Raw genomic sequence first — 21,673 nt, 5'->3', positions numbered from 1 at the left:
GTGCGGCCACACAAAGTCCCTTGCCAAGTAAATCATCCATCAACACTGTGATTATGAACCTAATAAACTCTTAGAGTCGAGCAACAGGCAAACGGTTAAAAATATGTGACTGAGGAACATCTTGTTGTTGGACAGAGCGGGGTTTTCAGACTAGAGGAGCGCAAAGAGATGCTAATGGCTCCAGGGAACATTTGAGAGAGAGAGAAAAAACAAGTCTTTTTTTAGGCAATGGGTGTTCAAGAAACATTTCTTGTTATAATCAGTGTTGACAGTGCTACTTAATATTTTTGTGGAAATCGTAATTTATTTTTTTATACTTTGATTAATAGAGAGTTTAAGAGAACATAATTTATTTGACATACAAATCTTTTGTAAAATTATAATTTGTATTATTTTGTCAAATTTATATATATATATATATATATATATATATATAATACTGTTAACAGGTTTTAATAGTAAGAAATGAAAAAAGAGGAATACACCTGACATTACTCTCATAGTGCATAGTCAAACGATGCCAGCCTAATTGAAAGTAAATATTAAAAAATATTTTTAAATATTACAATAATTTACTACTTTAATTCATTTTGGACTTTAGTACAGTGACATAATTTGTATATGATAAAGCTTTCAATAATTTTATTAAATTAATTAATAGTTTTCATTTAAACAATAAAACAATGAAAAATAAAATATAAAAAATATAACCGTTTTAAGTTTTAGAAGCAACAAAAAAAGTTTATTTTTTTTTAACAAATTGGTTTTTATACATGAAAATATATGCCTTTATTTTAGGAAAGGTGTCCCCCACAGGGGATCAGCATATTTAATAGTCCAAAACATATGAAAATCTCAGATGTAGCAGATGCTTTTATGCGAAGCAATTTACAGTAGTCCTATTAAAGAAAAAATCCCCTGGATCAGCCTGGAGTTAAGTGCTTTACTCAAGGGCACATTAGTGACAGTATGGATAAACAATTCTTATGTTCAGTTTTGCATATGTTTCTGATTTATAATGCATAAATGCTGTAGGTTTCATGAAAGATTGTTGCTCTTTGTGAAACATTAAGGTTGTTTGTTAAAGTGTCTATAATTGTGTTCGGCTTCTGTCCGCTTGGCTAGCGTTTGAGGCTTTTAAAGAATTACTGTAATAACCACAAGAGCAAACAACAACAAAAATACAGGAACCCCAAGAGCAACCAATTTTGTCATGTTTTTCTCAGTCTGAGCTTATCTTTCTTCTGCGTATAAATTTAATGGATAATTCGTCTAAAATCTGTGAATGGGCATTCAAATGTAATCCGTTTTATTCTTTGACATTCTATTTAGTTTCTGCCCTTGTTCCTGTCAGAAGCAAGCACTCCATTGTGAATATTAAAAATAAAAAATAAGAGGTACTCGACGCGGTTTAGTATCTCAAGCATCTTGTGTGACACTGGCACATTGTAAAGCTACTCCATTTAGCTGTTCAGTAAAGCACTAAGCCTTAGTTTGCATGAACCAGCCTTTCAGCTCTGGCCCTTTACCCCAGAGTGATGCATTAGACCTCAGCGCTGATATTCAGGATGAGCTTTGAGTGCTCAGCTGCTTCCCTGGTTTACGTCATTTGGCCCCTGAAGTCACACAGGCCGCCTTCCAGTGCCTCGCTCGTTAAAGGGGGCCTGAGGGCTCATCGAGAGGAGGGGACTCATAATATTTGGTTTGCTCTTTCTTCGTTTGACGTGTACCTCTCTCTCTCTCTCTCTTTATTCTGGCCTACGTTTCCACTGACTTGAGAGTCAAATAATGTTGTAACTATCTAGTTGCTACATAGCCTGCCTACAAACAAACATACGATATTGCAGTCTATGCATGCCAGTCTTTGCTTCTATTTCTTCTAGTAGTTATCTTTATGCCATCATGAGCTGCTTTTGATGCAATGGCCATCATGTAAAAATTTATTTAAAGGGAGAGTTCACCCAAAAATAATCATCATTTATGCACACTTAAGTTGTTCCAAACCTGTATGAGTTTCTTTTATCTATTGGGCACAAAAGAAGATTTTGAAGTAACTGAACAGTTGATGGTAGCTATTGACTTGCAAAGTATGGAAAAATAATATGGAAGTCAATGGCAATTAATTCGATGAGGAAAAACATATGGTGACATGACTTTGCAGTGCATAGAGTTCCTTTTTGACCCAGTAAAGTAGAGTACAGCTCAAATATGTATGGACAATTTCAACTGACAACTGAATTTGAGTTGGCGTAGCTGTCCCTGTCTCTCTCTGTTTTTTTTTTTTTTTTCTTTTTTCACATTTGATAAGTATATTAAAGTAGTTTTTCATTTTTTCTTGTTGTTAACATTCAAAACGCGACTCGACGCTGATTGGACTATTTAGAGGCAGAACAAAAAGTCTAGAATAGTGAAAGCTAGCATAACACTGTGGTTGAATGTGAAAAAAAAAAACCTTTCGCGCTTTGGTGGTGCGTCGCCCAGTCGCCCTAATGGAGAAACCACCCCTGCTTTTAAGTACAAGCACATTCAATACAATTTAATGCACTTCGATATAAAATTATTTTATTTTAGACAGACAACTGGAGCCACCATATAATGCGACATGCAGAAACTTAGGGGCTTGTACATAGTCGACTTACAAGTAAGAGCTCATGAATGGAACACTTCCAAGATTGGGCAAAAGGAGAAACTTAGCCAAAAGTCCCAGCTGCTCTCTTCTAGGGCTGTGTTCGATACGACGATGTATCGTCACAGGCACTTGGCGATATGGATATCGATACAGCTGTTTCAGTATCGATATCATGGCACGTGCGCAGCAGTTGGACTGCGCTTAATTTGAATACAAGAACAGCATTTAAAACGGAATTGAAAAGTGCAAGGTTTCTAAAAAAAATAATGAATAGATAGAGTATAATATATAGGCTACAACTAGGTTTAATCTGGCTGCAGTGGAACCTAACCAGGTTGCCTGATATAAAGAGACGTAATCCCCGAAACAGAGCTTCACACTTGCACAATACGGAATTATCTGATAAGTGTGTTACTTTTTTTGTCAACCTGACAACCATGTGTACACGCTCTCTCTCCGCTGTGGAAAAAAGCACTGGCTTTCTGAAAACACTGGTAAGTTTGCAGTTTAGTGATCTCCACTTCGACAGCTATTCTATTCCCAGAAGTGTAATTCATCAAGTGTTCATTTACGAGAGAGAGGGAGAGAGAGAGAGAGAGACATTGCATTTAAGAATTGCCTCCGTTTTTCCTGTGTTTCTCTATTAACAGTGAAGCGGTGGCTTTAATTGCTTCAGAAACGATGTTACCAACTCTTTGTTGAGAAAGATATGGTAGCTCTTCAGCGGTAAAGCTCCTTTATGGATGAAATTGCAGGGCAGCGCTGAATAAGAGACTGAATCAGGGTTGCCAGGTTTTAACAACAAAACCCACCCAATTGCTACTCAAAACTAGCCCAATCGCATTTCGAGGGGGGTCCCCCGTTACAAATTGCATTCCGAGGGATAAAACACACGTTTTTTGGCGGGGTTCCCCTGGTAAAATATGCATTTTAGAGGATAAATATCACGTTATTTGGGGTCGCTTCAACCCGCGGACATGAAAAACAGCCCGCGGCAACAGTGTTAAAGTAGCCCAATTCCGCAGGAAAACCGCAGACTTTGCAACACTGGACTGAATGTAATGTGAGCTACAGTGAAGACAGCGCATTATTAGTTAAGAACACTTCTAATTTTTGTTTTTATTTTTTTTAAACGTAGAGAGTGTGTTAATTTGTGCAGTGCTAACCTACCAGCAATGCAAGGCGATTTTATTAATATAATAGAATGAGTACATTACAATATATATTAGAATGAGTACATTATTATTTATGGGCTTAAAAACAAGATGCAAACAATCAGAATATTGTACCTGGTGGGGAGTGCCCAATGTTAACATGAAACCTATGCCATTACCTGTATTGTTATACTATGGTACAGTTATGGAGGCCGTTCATAATGCAGAGGTCAACTGCCTGCGCTGCCAATAGTAATCAACGGCCCAATAGTTTAATTATGTTTAATAAACAGCTGTTTTACTCAATTCTGCTGAGGTGAAAATTAGTGTAGTCCCGTATCGGGATACGTATCGTATAGTGACTTTGTTGGCAATACACAGCCCTACTCTCTTCCCTTTGTGAGCAGGGTTTGTCAAGCTCCAAAAACAAGTCCATATGACTTGTTCAATAATAAAGTCTATTAATGTTTATTTACAAAAAAGTGGCAGGTTTGTACGTGATTGTTTGAGGGTTGTAAAAATAAAAAAATTGTAGGAAGAGATTTTTATGCTATCTCCATGTTTCTGTTCATCTTGTCTTTCCTGTTACTATTTATCGCATTCACGCTCCACTTGGCATCTACTCCTGTGCCGTTGTTGTGATGTTTTCCTGAGTATGAAGGAATTAAGAGGTTCCAGTCAACTTGGCTACACTTATTACAATCATGGATCTCGTGCAAGGGAAATGGCACCTTTTCCAGCTATTTCACAAGTCATTTGCCCTTCTGAGTTTTGACAATGAGGCTGGCCGAGTGTCCTTCCGGCACTCACTTAGCACACACAGCAATAATAGCCATGTCATCTCAATTTAGACTATGTGAAATGCGCTCCGCCTTGTTCTTAAAAGCTGTTTTCTCCCATGTAATTCTTCTTCGGCCTTCAGGTTAGTAGCAGTCTCTTCTCATTTCTCACACAAACCCCACGCGCCGAGCAGCATGTGTTTAGAGTCTGCGATATGGCATGAGTCTCTTCAGATGATCTGCAGTCTCAGTGTTGATTTAATGCTTAATTTAGTGCTCTCCATTATGCCTCCACTCATCTGACTCATTCCGGTTGAATACTAATTGTAGGTGCCCGTTAGCTGTGTTATTTGTGTGTCATGAGCCGCCACTTACATATAGTTTAGAAACTTCTGCAGTTCTTCTTGATAATTGCTGTGTGTATCAGCAGTTGAGAAATTCATTGTAGTCTTCTGGGTGACTTGGGAAATATACACGATAAGCAAGGTCATATATTTTATGGTGTTATAAACAGGTGCAGAGAATACAGCATGCACAAAGCTGTCCCAAAGGTTTTGCGCTTACATTGTGCTTACATCAGAGTAAGCCATGCAGAAAATGACACACATTGGAGTCATAGCACAAAAACACAATGTCAACCTGCCACAATAGCAAAAAACATTGTTTTCATTATCATTATCAAAGTTACCTGAGAAGTCAAACTGCAGCTGATATTAAAAACTGCAAGACAGCAGCTGATATTAAAGAGATATTTCATCCAAAAATGGAAATATGTCTTCTTTTATTTATAAATAGATCTTCTGATGACAGTATTTTCATTTCTGGTTGAACTTTCTCTTCACAGAATGCATATGTTGTATGTCTTGTTACATTTGTAGGTTTTCAATTGCTTTTTCAATTCATTTTTCATTTGGAAGGATAATCCATGGCTGTGTGCATTAAATGATTGCACAATGTCAAGGGCGTAGGTTTGATTTTGGCATTGGTGGGGACATAATGGCAGACAGCAGGCATTTCATTGTTTGATCAAAATTATTGCTAGGGACAATTTAATAGTCGCTGGATATTGGTAGGGACATGTCCCTAGCATCCCTGCGAAATTCTACGCCCTTGCACAATGTGTATCAATGTAAATGCACACTTAGCGATGGATTATCATGCTTATACCATGGTCACTTGCCAGTATGGGCAAGTTAAAGCTGTCATTGATGTTTTCAGTGAAAATTCTGACTGGACAGATAGTTATTTACAGATAGTTATTTAATATAACAGGCCATTAGATTTACAATTTGGAAGTAAAATAAAGTAGTAATTTATTTGAATGAATAAGAGGGTGCAGTGTCTCTCTACTAATACTGAAATTGCGAGTTTAGTTATTTCAAAAACAGTGACATTACTACCTCGTTGCTGAGAAATATAATACAGATTTTCAATAGCAAGGCTGCTTTATTGATAAAAGTTGTGTATTCAACAATTTGAATGCATACAATCCAGACAATCAAAATCAAGTGTAATCTATTTTGACGTGTGTATTTAGACATTTGTTAATGAATCCTGGTAAACAAACCTTTCTAAAATTTTGTCAGTAGTTAACATTGTAACATTGTTACATTGTAATTAATGTTAACCAATAGCTTAATATTGTAGCTATTTATGCACATTTGTAGGGTTTTGTCGGATCAATGTGTTAACCCCGTTGGCGTCCCTTGACATCGATCTTGCTTGTTTTCGCCGATTGAAATCAATGTTGAATCGGCGTTTGTCGAGTTTTGGAATGTCTGAGAAGTGCCGTATAATCTGATGATGGTAGGCGTTGGTTTGCATCTGTCCGTGTGGTGTGAATTGGCCTTTAGGAATGCAGACTATATAAAATCTTACATATTAACAGCCCTAGTAATGTACTGCCAATTATGTTATGTAATAAAGGTTACAGCAATAAATGATTTTGATAGTTTTGACAATGAACCGTTACAATTGGGATGCGTCTTGAGGCTGAACTTGACCTTCAGCCCTCCTTATCCTGGTCCAAAAGCCTTCTTTAAAGTTTTTGCCAGCAATGTAATCCTCCACAATCGATTGCATTGAGGCCACTTGAATGAATACATGAATCAACCGATTCACAAGTCACAAAAAAATCTTGCTAAACGTGTAGATTCACATTGAAATGTCAATATTACAGAATTAAAATGGGTTGCAAATGCAGTTTCATGTTGACTTTGCTAGGGATACATTTGCAACAATTCGTAGTTGCAATGCCTTTTAAGTTATTTTTACTCAAAAACAATGCAAAAGATGTTTGAAAATAAGATTGATTTCAGTGTAAAAGTATGGTTCTGTAGTATTTAGTGTAGTATGTACTGACAACATTGCATTAAGCAGACAAAATCATCTGCAACTTCCAACACAGAGCCTGTGACCTGGCAAGAACACGTTTGCAAGTTGTAAACTGATCTAGAAGGTTTTACTGTCACGACTATTTGCACACCTCAGCAGCATGGAAGAAAGAGACCCATGTGGCACTACAGAAATGAAATGTGGAGTGCCGCACCTGATCAGTCTCCAGAGCAACAGGGAGCTGTCAGGAAGTCTTTCAGCGGCGGTTACGAAATGCCGTAGACTGCTGCACAGTGGGACTGCAGTGTTATTCCTCATTAAGCTGATGCATTCCTGTAAGATTTCAATTGAGGTCGTAATCATTTCAATGCACCCTTTAGTGTGTGTCATTTTTATTGGCAAAACAGCATGACTGTGATACTTTCCCTTTGTATCCCAGCTTCCATTTTTAATACGAAGAACTTTGCACTTTTCTGTCCTAAACTTTATATGACAACAATAAAGATTGTGTGTTTTCCAGGCTTGTTTTACTGCCAGAAACATGTTCCCAGCAAGAATTCACTTTTTGAATCTGTATGGACGTCACATGGACTTTATGTCTTTTGTTTATTATTGTTTGTTCATGTAATGCAGGGATTCAACGTTTTTGTCAGCCTAACCCCTTAAAATAAAGTATTTACTTGAAATATCTCTGAGGATGTTAATATTTCAAATAATTTAACAACACATTTGCATGTTTACAGTTCTCTGATGTCAGTTAATGGTCACTTTGACATACAGGTAAGCAAATAAAATATTTATATATATATATATATATATATATATTTTATTTTTTTAGTGTTTAAGTGTTTTAATTATTTTTATTTTACATTAATGGTTTAATTATTAGCTTTTTATCAACTCACCAATGTAATGTTTAATGCATTTTATGATGTTGATTTAAAAAAGGAATATATTTTCTTTCTCTGTTTTTTATATCAATATGGTACAGTAAAAAAATAAAAAATAAAGTAATCTAAAAGAATAAATTACTTTTCAGAGTACATGACCTAAATGAGTAACCTAGGTCCAAAGAGAAAGGAAAACTTGAAATCGCATCATATGACCCCTTTAAGTTACTAGCTACAGTTTCCATCATGTAATCTGTAATAAGTAATGGACTACAATTTGTAAATAATCTACCAAGCTCTGTGTCAAGACTACTAGATCTCTAGAACTATTTTGACAGCTTATAGAAAGAGTATTATATTACAAACCACTTTATATAACCCACTAAAAATAGCCACACATCACTCAAACTCTACATTCATATTCCTGCATTCATGAATGAAGCTTGAAACTTGAAAGAGCCACAGAGAGCGGGAAACGGTCAGCCTGTGAAAGCAGTGATATAGGTGGCTCTCACTCGTGAGCTTATAGTCATTAGAAGTGTGTGTCTGCCCGTTCAGCCCAGACGTTTGCTTTTCATTTGGCTGGAGGTTAATTTCTCCACATCACACGCTTGTCCGATGCCAGCCAAGCTTGGAATTGGATTTTCACGCAGACTTTCACGATGCTATTTCCCCCACGGCCCTGACCCCTTAGGGAAACCCGTTTGCATGACTAAACATTCATCCATGCTTAGGGAGTTGTGCAAAAACTCACTGCAGATTGCGGATTCTGATCACAGGTCTGATTTCATGTCTCTGATCAAATATAAATCCAGTGGGCAGCATATGGACAGTGCTTCAGTGCTTCTTGAAATTCAGTGTGAGTTTTCAGAGGAAAGCCATGCGGTGGCCTGATGCGACTTGCTGCAATAGACAGATGATCGATAATTCATGGTGTCATTTTTTTATTGAAGTACCTACAATTTTGATTATCACATACAGTATTTGACCGGTTTGACATTACTAACATTTATATTTAAAGCTTAAGGCAAGATTTTTGGGCTGTTTGGCTTTTCATAATATGCTGTTTCAGACTAGTGGAATGAAAACATCCAAAATACACTTTTAAGTGTTTATTTTATTGCACTTTATCTATTTGCATCTGTAGGCTTCAATTGCAATACACATCTTTAAAGGCCGTTTTCTCAATGATTTTTTTTTCTTTTGCACTGAGCCAGAAATCTCCATTTTAGTTGTACTTACACGTACCAAACTTTACAGTTTTATTACTATCTACATTCTGAAGGATTTTGCAGAGATTTTAAATGTTTATTATTTGATTTTATACAACATTTTATTCTTGAAAACATGGTGAAAATGTTTGGTTGTGAGTTTGTTTGCTGATAGTTGGGTAATTTTTCATTAACATTACTATTTTTTCTATTATTTTATTTGACTTCATTATTATCAATATTTTTTTCATGTATGGAATGCATATGATTTATCAAAGGGTATAAAAACAGATCCTTTTGTTTTAAGTGGCTAAATATTGTAATATAATTAATAATATAATTTTTGTGATTACTTAATTGTAAAAAAATTTTTTAAATTTTTGTTGTCTGGTTAATTAAAAATTGTGACAATGTAGTGTTTTTTTCTGGCTATTGACTGTATTTATGGAGTGCTAAAAATAAATATCCAAAATCCCCTCTGTAAAAACTTTTGACTAAAAAATCAGCAAATGAAACAAGAGTTTTGAACCTGGCTTTATCCAGTGTTTAGATTTCTGTTCTGTAAATGTATGCAAATTATTGCATATTTAATTAGATAATGCATCATTTGCATATTTAAACAACATTTCTTGTAATACAACATTTGTTTGCAATTCTTAACATAATAAACTGGAGAAGTATGGTGAAATCTGTTAGTTGTGTTTTTTACCCTATTCACCTGGGGTGTCTTGTTGTATTGGTACATTTTATCACATCTTTGAATCTTACTGTGTAGTTGATGATTTATTTGATTAAAATAAAGGTTGTTCATCCCTCGCCTCGGGCACCATGTGAGTCATGCCGCTACTGTTCATTGGAACTGTGATGTTGTCTCAAGCCTACCTGCTTTTTTTCCACCGCGATTGCTTTCATCCCTTTAGATAGATAGCGCTTACAGGTGCCATGGTGAGAAATCAATACGTTGGTTGAGCACGTACACAGAAGTGGCTCTGTGACATCCATCTTTGACAGGGCTGTAGTTGGCATAAGCACCAATAGACCATGGCTGACAGTCAGCCCAAGAATCACAAGTCTTCCAGACAGAATTTCTTCACAGCAGACTGGATGTAGGTGTGAAAGGCCGAGTGGTGGTAATTTGTTTATCCCTCACTAATATCAGCCGGAGACTGAAAATATAAGGGCCAAATCCCTGAGGACATCTTAGGCATGTGATGATTTTAATGAGCATCTTACATATTGTTCATTATGCACTAAAGCAATTGCTGTAATTGTGTCACCTCATTTTAATTATGTTTAGTTTTATTAACACTGGCTAAAGTAAATGCAGCCAGAACAATGAGAGAACATTAAGCCCATTATGCATATGCGTAGCCTTAGTTATGCTGTCCCAATTCAGCTGTTTAGAGAAATGGGAATACTAGTGTGGGCCAAATTGATCCAATTCAAATCAGGCACTATGTAATTAAACAAAAAAAGCTGCTGTGTACAGTACAACCTTCAAAGTCAGACGTCTTGGGTAAAGTTGCAGACCAATAAAAAACAAAGTGAACTGCACTACCGTTCAAAATGTTGGGGTTATTTATTTATTTTATTTGCGTTCTCATGCAGCCCGTCTGCTGTTTTTGTTTCGTTAACGTTTTATGTAGTAAAGTTTCACAAAGCTAAAGTCAGATCATTCTATTTTTGCTTCAAATTTCAAAATTATACAATCTAATTTAAAACGAAAACTGCTTATGTTGCATGTATGCAGCATCTTTGTTTGGATCATGATTAAAATGCAGTGGTTGCCTCTAGTTTTAAATGGAAAGAGCAGAGGCACTTAGTTTGTTCATTATTTTCTTTGTATTATTTATTTAGTTAATTTGGCATTTGTTTTAAAATTTCAGTTTATGAATATATGTCATTTGACATATTTCAATTTCACAAACGAAAAGCATTTTGTCTGAGAAGTAATAGAAGGGCACCTTTTCACTTATAATTTGTCTTAAATTTATTTTTCTTTTTTTTTTTTTTTTTTTTTTAAAAAGAAAACCGTATTGTGAAACAAGTATCGTAAACCATTTCGCATCATGAGTTGAGAGAATTGTTACATCCCTAAAAGTGACAGTAAAGACATTTATAATGTTACAAAAAATTTCAAATTCAATGAAATGCTGTTCGTATAAATGTTCTATTCATTAACATATCCTGAAAGAAATTGTCATGGTTTCTACAAAAATATTAAGCAGCTGTTTTCAATGATATTAATAATCGGAAATGTTTATTGAGCAGCAAATCAGCATATTAGAATGATTTCTGAAGGATCATGTGACACTGAAGACTGGAGTAATGATGCTGAAAATACAGCTTTGATCACAGGAATAAATTTCATTTTAAATATATATTACAACAGAAAACAGTAATTTTAAATTGTAATATTATTTCACAATATTACTGTTGTTACTGTATTTTTGATTAAATAAATGTTGCATTGGTGAACATAAGAGACTTCTTTCAAAAAACATAAAAAACATCTTTCCGACCCCAAACATTTCAACAGTAAAAAACCACAAAGCCTTAAAACTTATTTTACTGACCCAACTCTAAAAAATGACTAGATGTGCACTTCGGAAAGAGTCCAGTGCTGGATTGCAGCAGAGAGTCATCTGACACAAGCTGGGAATGGTTTAAGACTGTGAGTAATGCTTGCTCAGTGCTTCAGACCCGCTAACAAATACTTCCTCTCACTGCTGCAAATCTCCTAAGCCCTGACCTTTCCAAATTTGTTACAGAAGAATGATATGTGAGTCCCATTCAAACGCCCCCATATAAAGAGTCAATAAATTGCATCAGGATGTTATTTGGGGGCCTAACGTAGGCATTTTAGTGGAGTTATGTTGCCAATTAGACACAACAGATAACTCAGAACACCTGTTGTGCTTCCAGCTAGGTGAAATGTGTCATTTTTGCACCACCAAATGGAATTATAAAAACAGGCTTTCAGAATCTGGACAAGCATTGATGCCTTCAAGCCCAATATAACCCAAACTCTGACCTGTAGGGGCAGAGGCCATATTGGCACATGGGGGTAGAGCATGTTGTAGCTCTAAACATGCTGTGGTGAACACTTGGTTGGGTTAGCAGACTCCATGGCCGGAGGCATGCATGTAAACAGGAACCTCGATACACACAGACTGAAGCTTTTACACATCTGGGTCAAAGACAGAGAGAAAAAAAAGAGACCTGTCCCGTTCAGTCGAAGGGATTGTAAGTAAAGTCTGTCCTCTGTGGCTTTTCCTCAACCCTTGCTATCACTCTTTCAGATAGCAGACCTCTGCAAACACGCATCCTTGACAGCCACAAGGCAGAAAATATCCATCCGAGGCTCATCTCACGACATGCTGTAGATGGTAAAGTGTGAGGCTTAGAAGGTGATGGGAAGTGAAGGGTGAAAAGTTGTGTAAGGGGTAAAGACCTTTCAGGGATTGGTCCTTAAATCTTCAATTCTTCAACAAGTCAGGGATTGTTTCTATTAAACAAAAATAGTTGAACTTTTGAGCTTTAGTAGTTGAGAACAATTTATAGCAGTAGCCAGGTGTTTCCTTGAAGGCTTTTTTTTGTGCATTGACACTTTTTTATGCACTTTTATGACACTTTTGTGAGTCACCAAGTTATATCTTAGTGCAGGTCAAGGATTACTTCACCTTTTACATCTTTATTTTTCCTCTCTCTCAAACAGAGTAGACTGTGTTAACTGAGTGCCATTCATTTAACAGTCAAGAGTTTTCTTTTTTCCTTACCCTGTGGTTTTCTACTTAGTCAACCTTTAGTATTGCTTGGGAAAAAATGGTAATAGAGCTTTGTGAATAATTTTTATATAATAATAATAATAATAATAATAAATGTTTCTTGAGCAGCAAATCAGCATATTAGAATGATTTCTGAAGGATCATGTGACTGAAGACTGGAGTAATGATGCTGAAAATTCAGCGTTGATCACAGCAATACATTATATTTTACGATGTATTCACCTAGAAGACAGTTATTTTAAATTGTAATAATATTTCAGTGTCATTGTTTATACTGTATATTTGATCAAATAAATGCAGCCTTAGTAAGGGGAAGAGACTTATTTCAAAAGCACTAAAAAACCTTACCGACCCCAACTGTTGAATGGTAGTGGATCTATAAACTGTTGAATGGTAGTTGATCTATAAATACTGATACATTTCATTTTTCAGTCAAGTTCACATACTTGTTTCTCTGGCTACAGCTACAAGGCTACAGCCAGTTTGAAATGTGTGTTCAGTGTCAGAATGTCTGTTTTTGTTTTTGTCTATGTGACTCCGCCCACTGCCAGTTTACCCAATAGTATTTCAACACTCCGGGTTGCCAGTTGGCGGAAAACACAGTGCATTGCAGCCATGGAAGCCAGCAAACAAACTGGGTCAGAGATCACAGATTCTAACCGACCTAAAAAGCCTCAGCATCCATCTAAAAAGCTCTGTGACCAGAGAAATATAAAAAAATGGATAAAACAACTCATCAACTTCCAGTTTTAGGCTCGTCACCTTCCATTGTCAGTTACTCCTCATTTCTGTTGCGTGTCCTCAATCTGGCAACCTGCGTGAGTGTCGAGTCTCGAGCCCAACTCTCTCCAATATTTTGAATTTGGACTGCAGTACCCATTTCAACTGCTAGCTGTCAACGTTACATACTTCACCTTTAATGTCAGCAGTGTCATTTAACCAGCAACCTTGAGCTGATTAGAACAGCAGATCAGAAAGTTCTAACAGCTTGACAGAATATGAGTCTTCCAGATGCTTGATAGGTTGACATTTTGTCAGTCAGGGCCACTGGCAGGTCATCATCCTTCAGGTTTTTCAAGGTTGTTGTCATTCACATGCATACTGAAAATGCATTTTCCAAGAAAATATATATCTGTGGTTGCATATTAATATTTTAGCAACATTTATATGCAATTAACAATATTTCTGTACAATTATTTCATCTTAATCATTTTGTATGTACTATATGGCTGGACAAATGAAGAATATTCAACATGCTGTTTCTTTACCTTTCCTTCCAGGTACTATGCCATCTGTTGCCAGCCGCTGGTCTACGGGAATAAGATGACACCGCTGAGAGTGGCTCTAATGATCGGAGGATGCTGGATAATCCCAACCGTTATTTCCTTCCTACCCATAATGCAAGGCTGGAATAGTATTGGAATAAATGATTTGGTGAGTCACATCCATCAGATGGTCGACTGTTTGTGCTGATAAGGCGTGTGAAGGCAGTCTGACTTTGATTCATGTAATAATGATGTTTCTTTGATTCTCTCTCACCTTGCAATCAGGGCAAGCGTAGATTATTAAAATGCTCTATAAAAAGTGCGGGGAGTGAGGGAAACTTGTGATGTATGTAAAGTCTTTTCAGGCATTTCACCATCTTCTCCGCTTTCTATACATTTTACAAAAGGCAATTATGCATGCATGCATAGAAGCCAAGCCATTGTCTATATTTCTACGAAAGCAATTGCAGTATGTAGAGGCTCTCATAAAGACCAGCTTTGAGGGGTGGGTTGATTGAGGAGAATATGAAATGCCACAGTCTCAGGTAGGGAACTTAATCCAATACTTACCAGTAAACAAACAAAAATGGCCATGGGTGAAGACTGATGTGACACCATTTCTGTTTTACTCTGCTGTTTTCTGTCTCTGGTAGCTGACCAGATGTACTGTTTCTAATACAGGCTCTCCCAAATGGGGTTTTGTGAGTTGATGAAAAGCTAATAATTAAATTGAGTGCAAAGTTAAAATAAATAAATGCGGCTACACAATTAATTGAAATTAAATCATGATATAGCTTAGTGCAATTTTCAGCATCTCAATACGGCCTGGTTCACAGTAAACGCTGCCTCTCACAAAATATTTAACACACGTTTTGGGAACACAATGTCTGTGTCAGACTCTGTTCCGTGTTTTGTGGTTGTTTTGCTCCTCATGTGCCTTCCTTTCCCATGTTTAATTTGTCCCAGGTGTTTCCCTCGATGTTTCATTGCTCCCAGGTGTGTCTCGTCATCCCCTCCTCCTGTGTGTATAAAACGTGTTCCCAGTCCCTAGTTCTCTGTCCGCTGTTAAACGTCTTCCTGTGTTCGTCTCCCTTGGTTCCTAGAATTAAAGTCTTGTTAAAGTATTCTCCAGCGTCTCCTCGTTCCTCGAAGTGTATTGTGACAGTCTGCTAGGTTCACTTTATTTTAACGTTTGCACCATTTTCAACAAGTTTCAAGTTTACAGCATTTCACCATTATTCCACTAAAATTACAACTCGGAAATTTAAAAATTTGAAAGTTACGTATTATAAGACATAAATAATAGTATTGTAACTTGCAGTGTAAAATAATGTCATTATTAGGCCTATCATTATTAAATACTATTTTTTTATTTTACAAGGCAATTGTGATTTACAACAATATATTTATATCTTCATTTAAAAAATTTGAATTAAAACATAATAATAATAATATGCCCTATGTTATATAATTTTAAAATATAAACATCAAAATAAAACACCTACTAAAAACAATTAATTTTTAAAATATCTTTTTAATTAGAATCTCAGGCTGTACTTCAAGTAAATATTTTACATCTAAGGGGTTCAATTTGCAAAAAAGCTTGAGAACCCCTGAGCTGATTTATCTAAGAAATAATTGAGACTTGAAGTGGTTTTCTCTGCCCAAGTTTGTAACTTCCTTCAAACTTAAATAATATAAAGGAATTAATTAGCATTCTATTTAAAGTAAATAGTTGGCAAGAAGAATTAGCATTCTATTCAAAGTAAATAGTTGGCATTCTGCCGTCTGGAGTCTTTTGCATTGGTTCACAGGCATTACATTAATGGCTACCTATACTTCACATTTTCACAGTCAAGTCAAGCTTCCCGTTCCGCCAAAAGCTCTTCTCAAAGGAACTAATTAGCGGTTTGATATTGAATATCAATGATAGCGTGGGCCAAAGTCCAGCTTATTAAAAAAAATCCTTACACTGATGTGAAATATGTTTGCAGTTCATGAGTTTTTTTATTATTGATAGTGTTGCTGTTGGGTTTCGAGCTTGGAGGGCTCAGCGTTATGATTTGAGAGTGTTGGGAGGAGCAGACAGGAGAGAGATGCAGATGAACAGTGATTAATAGCTCTCATCATGATACTTCCCTCTGTGGATCAAATCAGTACTAGCCTGTTTGTAAACAGTATATATCTGTGTGTGTTTAATTTATGATTCTCACTTCTCTAGATCAGATTAAAAAAAAAAACATCTTGGTAATTTCTCTCATCAAGCTCTCTTCACTTACAGTGACTAGTTATTAATTGTGGGGTTAACCACTATTTTTCTAATGTATGTCACTAATTATACATTAATAAAATACAATAACATTTGTAACTGGAACATGGTTTCATAGGATAACAGTCTGAAATGATTCTCTGTGGTTTTTAATTGACTTATCCAGCTAAAAAGTACAAACTATGTGAAGTATGCTATGCTCTTTATATATAGATGTTTATATTTAAGATGTTCAAGTTTGGGGTCAGTAGAATTGTTGTGTTTCTCTCATGCTCACCAAGGCTGCATTTATTTGATGAAAAATACAGTAAAAAACATAATACTGCGAAATATTACTATTTTCTATTGTAATATATTTTAAAACATAATTTATTCCTGTGGTGCAAATCAGAATTTTCAGCATCATTACTCCAGTCTTCAGTGTCACATGATCCTTCAGAAATCATTCTAATATGCTGGTTTGCTGCTCAATAAACATTTCTGATTATTATCAATGTTGAAAACAGTTGTGCTCCTAAATATTTTAGTGGAAACTATGATGCTTTTTTCTTCTTTGATGAATATAAAGATCAAAATAGCAGCATTTATTTGAAATAATATTTTGTGACATTATAAATGTATTTTCTGCCACTTTTGGCATCAATTTAATGCATGCTTGCTGAATAAAAAATCATACTGACCCCAAACGTTTGCTGAATCAAAGCTGCTGCTTTTAAACAGCACTGTCTTTATGGTCTGTACTGTACAGTATGGATTACCTGAAGAGCTGTATGCTGGAGAAAGACAGACTGCAAATGAGTCAAGACACTTAATGTCTTTAATGTCTTTACTGCCACTTTTTCCTCTGTCTCTGTAATTTTCCTCAGACAAACTGTCAGCGTCGAAGAGAGAGTGACGTCACTGTCTGTTCACACTATATGGAATTAATGAGTTGAATGTGCATGTCACTCCCAAAGGTCAAAGGTCATCACTCATGATGGTTTGAATGTGTCATCAAACCCTGAATGACTTTTCAAAATCGTTCCACACTAGAGGACGTCATGCATCAAAGGCTGAATTTAATTCTAGAGGAGTGTAATTAATTTACTAGTTACAAATTTAATGCACTTAATATAGTGCCGTACGTCACAGGATTTGAATGTCAAGCATGTTTTATTAATATGAAGTGGTGAGAGTCTCTAAATAGTGTATTTTAGGAGCAAAATATTTACAGACTCTTGCCCTCTAGCCGAGGTCTCTTCCACATCTGAAGGTGCTTGTGTTTGACCAGATGAAGTATTGTGAGTAGTCACCTCTGCTCTCACATGACTGTTCCCTGAAGCCAAAGACACGTGGGGTTGAATATTAATGAACAGACACAGAGGGAGAAGCTGCTGAGCACTGAAAACTAGTGAAAGAACATCCTACACTTTTAAAAATGAATGCTCTTTGTTGGAGTCTGTGATAAAACCTTAAAGATTTCATATCACAAAAGGTTCTGTATTGTGGAAACAAATACTTAAGATTTTTTTTTAAGTCAAGTCACCTTTATTTATATAACTCTTTATACAATACAGAAACACTTTATTTTGAGTCCATTTCAGACATTGTACTAACTATAAGTAACTTACATAACTACATGTCAACTAGCAGTCATTAGAGTATTAGTAGACTGTCTGCTTAATATCTGCTAACACTTTCCTTTGTTGGTCCATCAACAGATATTCTACTTAGTATAAGTAACTTTGCAAGTACATGTCAACTTATTCTAAACCTAACCCTAACAGTCTAAAGGCTTGTTCACACCGGGACGAATATCGCACGCGATTATCGGCAACGTTTAACGCCTCGTGACTAAACAAAGGGCATTTTTTTATATGGTTTAACGCACCGCGTTAAAAACTGGCCGACCAATGAGATTGGCGCTTTTGTTCACATGCCTGGAGCTGCTGAAGTTACAGTAAAACACGACTTGGTGGCGCTCAAGCACAAAACGGTCTTGCCGAGCACACATTGATACCTAACGACAAAGAGGAAGTAAGTAGACCAAGAAGATGCATCGAGGCAAGATGAATGTAGAGCTGCTGGTCTCATTGGTGTCTGAACACAAAGGGCTTTATGACAAACGCGACAGCGACTACAAAAATCTCGATAAGAGGGAGTTGTTATGGAGAGGAATTGCAGATCAAATAGGATTCGATGTGTACCGGGGTATTTCTGTTTTTCATTAAGCGCCATCTAATGTCAGGGAGTGAATTTGCACGTTCACTCGGCTCATCGCCTGCGAAAATCGCTTGGGTATGAACACAAAAGACGCGTCGAAAAACGTCGGCGATAAGCGCGCACGATAATCGTCCCGGTGTGAACTTTAATGAGTTAGTTGACATGTAGTTACTCATAGCAAAGTTACTTATAGTTAGTATAGAATGTCTAAAGTGGACTATCAGTTTCAAAGCAGCTTCAATAAACTGGAAAAAATGCAAACTTCTTCAAATACGAGACAAATTTAACTTAAGACAATGTCATGATTCATTTCAAGTCAATATGTTCTTCACATGAACTGTTCACTGTTCATTTTGGTGATTTGGAGAACCAAAAATGGTGTTTCTACATTCTTAAAAATAAAGTTTATTTATTGGCATCTATGGTTCTAGGGCTGCCCCCTAATAGTCAACTAAACATTGGTTGACGAGAAGAGGCTTAGTCAACTAAAATTTTACTAGTCAGTTAGTCGCAGAAAAAAAACTGTTTGTGATGGGCAGATTGTTAACGGCTGGTCCTTGAGGTAATTACAGTATATCAGGCATGAAATCCAAACGTTCGCCCAAATATGTCTCGACTTCAAATATGGATCATTTGTAATTGAAACATGTAAGTAGTAGCAACTTTACATGGCCGCTCGCTGTGATGTTAACCTAGAAAAGTGTTTATGTGGAGTGTGGAAGCTATTAGAGCGCTACTTCATGGCATGGCGGCGCCGGCACGATCACTGCACATTTTTTCCTGATTACAGTGGAAACAAAAAAACGTCATTTTTGCTCATACAGATAAGTGTAAGACATCATTCAAAACTGTACTTTTATTTGTGTACACTCACAATATGGACAAAAAACAAATAGGAGGCGCTTTCTGCCGTCTCTGTCTCTGTGAAATGAAGTGCGTCACAACAATTAACCGAAACTCAGCATATCGGCTACTTGCCTCACAGTTTTGAGAAATCTATCTATAGAAAGCTTGACATTTCTGCTTTTAAACAAACCAATTAAAATAAAAAACAAATACACTTTGATTATGTAATCCATATGAAAGGTGCATTTCTCTCTGAAGGCGTCTCACTGTACTTGCGGAGATGATGAGTCGGCATCGTTAACTTCATCTCTGTAGCCGACACTGACTCAGAAAACACTAGTTTATTAATAAATCATTTAAATATCTCCTTGCTATTTTTCCGACACATTCATAGTCATTACTTTTGCCAGTGTTTTGCAGCAAGCTTTGTGCGTGCACTTGAGCGTGGAATAGGCTACATATTAAAAGCCCCCAGTATATATTTAAGTAAATAAATTAATATAAACATGCGATTAGTCGACTAATGGCTTAAATGGACGACTATAAGTCGACTAGAAAAATCTTCAGTCGAGGCAGCCCTATGTGGATCCATTAAGAACCTTTAGCATCCTTGGAATCTTTCCATTACGCAAAGGGTTCTTTATAGTAGATAAAGGTTCTTAAGATTTTAAAACCTTTTAAAGAAACAAGAAAAAAAAAGGTTATTTTTAAGTACCGATCAAAAAAACAAAAATGGTTCTTCTACTGCATTGCTGTGAAAAGCATCTTTTGGAATCTTTATTTTTAAGAGTGTACATTCTTTAGTGTGTCTGTAATCTGAATGTGTCAACATCCCTCTCTTGACAGATAGAGAACCGGAAGTTCTCTGGCAACTCCACGGTGTGTGTGTTTATGGTGAACAAGCCATATGCGCTGACCTGCTCAGTCGTGGCCTTCTACTTACCGCTGATCCTGATGGTGCTGGCGTACCAGCGCATCTACGTCACGGCGCGGGCACACGCTCGACAGATCAGCATGCTGCAGCGGGCCGGAGAAGCAGGGAATGCGGACAGCGCGGACCACCAACGCAACCACCGCATGCGCACCGAGACCAAGGCGGCCAAGACTCTGTGCATCATTATGGGCTGCTTCTGCCTGTGCTGGGCCCCTTTCTTCATCACGAACGTGGTGGACCCCTTCATAGACTACAGTGTTCCTGAGCAGCTGTGGGCGGCCTGCCTCTGGCTGGGCTACATCAACTCCATGCTCAACCCCATCCTTTACGCCTTCCTCAACAAGTCCTTTCGCCGTGCCTTCCTCATCATCCTCTGCTGCGGACACAAGCGCTACCGCCGACCTTCCATCCTGGGCCCTGGAGCGACCTGCACGGCCACGCAGATCAACGGCTCGACACACGTCCTGAAGTAAGTGAGAGAAGCATTACATTTACCACCTTCTCTCTTTTCTAGTGTGGTTAAGATGAAAATACGCTTGAAACGAGGATAGATTATGGCAAGGAACAGTAACGTTACCATCCAGTGTTAATCTCATCATCAAAATCAACCCAGACTCATTGAAAATATGTGCTTGTGGCAACGTTTCTGCAACACGATATTACGTACCTTATTGCGTGTTTTGCGGCAGTTTCAAAGTGAAATGTCCAGTGAGTGGCGCTAAAACACGCATTTAATACGTGACCATGGCTATGGTTTTATTACGTTTGTAGGGGCACGTATTGCGGTGTTTTTATTGCTTTGGTTCAGGCACGTATTGTGGCGGTTCATAATTCAAATGTCCAGGGAGTGTCGCTAAAAGGTTACTGCTCTCTTGTGTTGGAAAATAACATACCCCCTTAATCAAACCCAACCCTATACCTACCCGATAGCGCTAACAAAAGCAAAAGTGATATAAAAACGCAGTCGCTGATGCAACTGGGCTTACTTATACGCAGGTTTGAGCTGTTTTGTCAAATCTTAGTTTCACAGGATTCGTACTGGAGCACTTCCCCTAACAAATGCAACGCCATATCGCGTGAGCTACCGAGCAAACCTAGCGTGTTAGAAAACCCATACATGTGAAGCTTTATATGTGATGCTATTTAGGGCTGCACGATAAATCGCATGCGATATTTAACGCGCATCTTGTCAGTAAAGCCGGTTCTGTAATCAGCGGTAAATCTCCATCACGTGCGTGCTTTCACATTGAGCAGCATTAACTACACAGAGCCGTTGTTCACTGACAAGCTGCGCAAAATCACAATCATATTTTGCGCAGCTTGTCGGTGAGCAACGGCTCTGTGTAGTTAATGCTGCTCCATGTGAAAGCCC

General features: G+C 37.1%; 1 protein-coding gene across 1 annotated transcript in view; it reads left to right on the top strand.

The window, feature by feature from the left end:
• The window catches only part of LOC107756690 (5-hydroxytryptamine receptor 4), a 106,002-nt gene that overhangs the window by 47,192 nt on the left and 37,137 nt on the right, over positions 1-21,673 (top strand). The window contains exons 5-6 of the mRNA XM_016573892.1: positions 14,066-14,219; positions 20,214-20,770. Of these exons, the coding sequence (XP_016429378.1) occupies positions 14,066-14,219; positions 20,214-20,770 (711 nt within the window). The remainder of the gene's footprint in view (positions 1-14,065; positions 14,220-20,213; positions 20,771-21,673) is intronic.

The sequence above is a fragment of the Sinocyclocheilus rhinocerous genome, unplaced genomic scaffold (genome assembly GCF_001515625.1).
Source record: "Sinocyclocheilus rhinocerous isolate Xijiao unplaced genomic scaffold, SAMN03320098_v1.1 scaffold892, whole genome shotgun sequence".
Classification (NCBI taxonomy): Eukaryota; Metazoa; Chordata; class Actinopteri; order Cypriniformes; family Cyprinidae; genus Sinocyclocheilus; species Sinocyclocheilus rhinocerous.
Note: the sequence above shows the minus strand (reverse complement) of the source record. Positions and strands in the feature narration are given on the sequence as shown.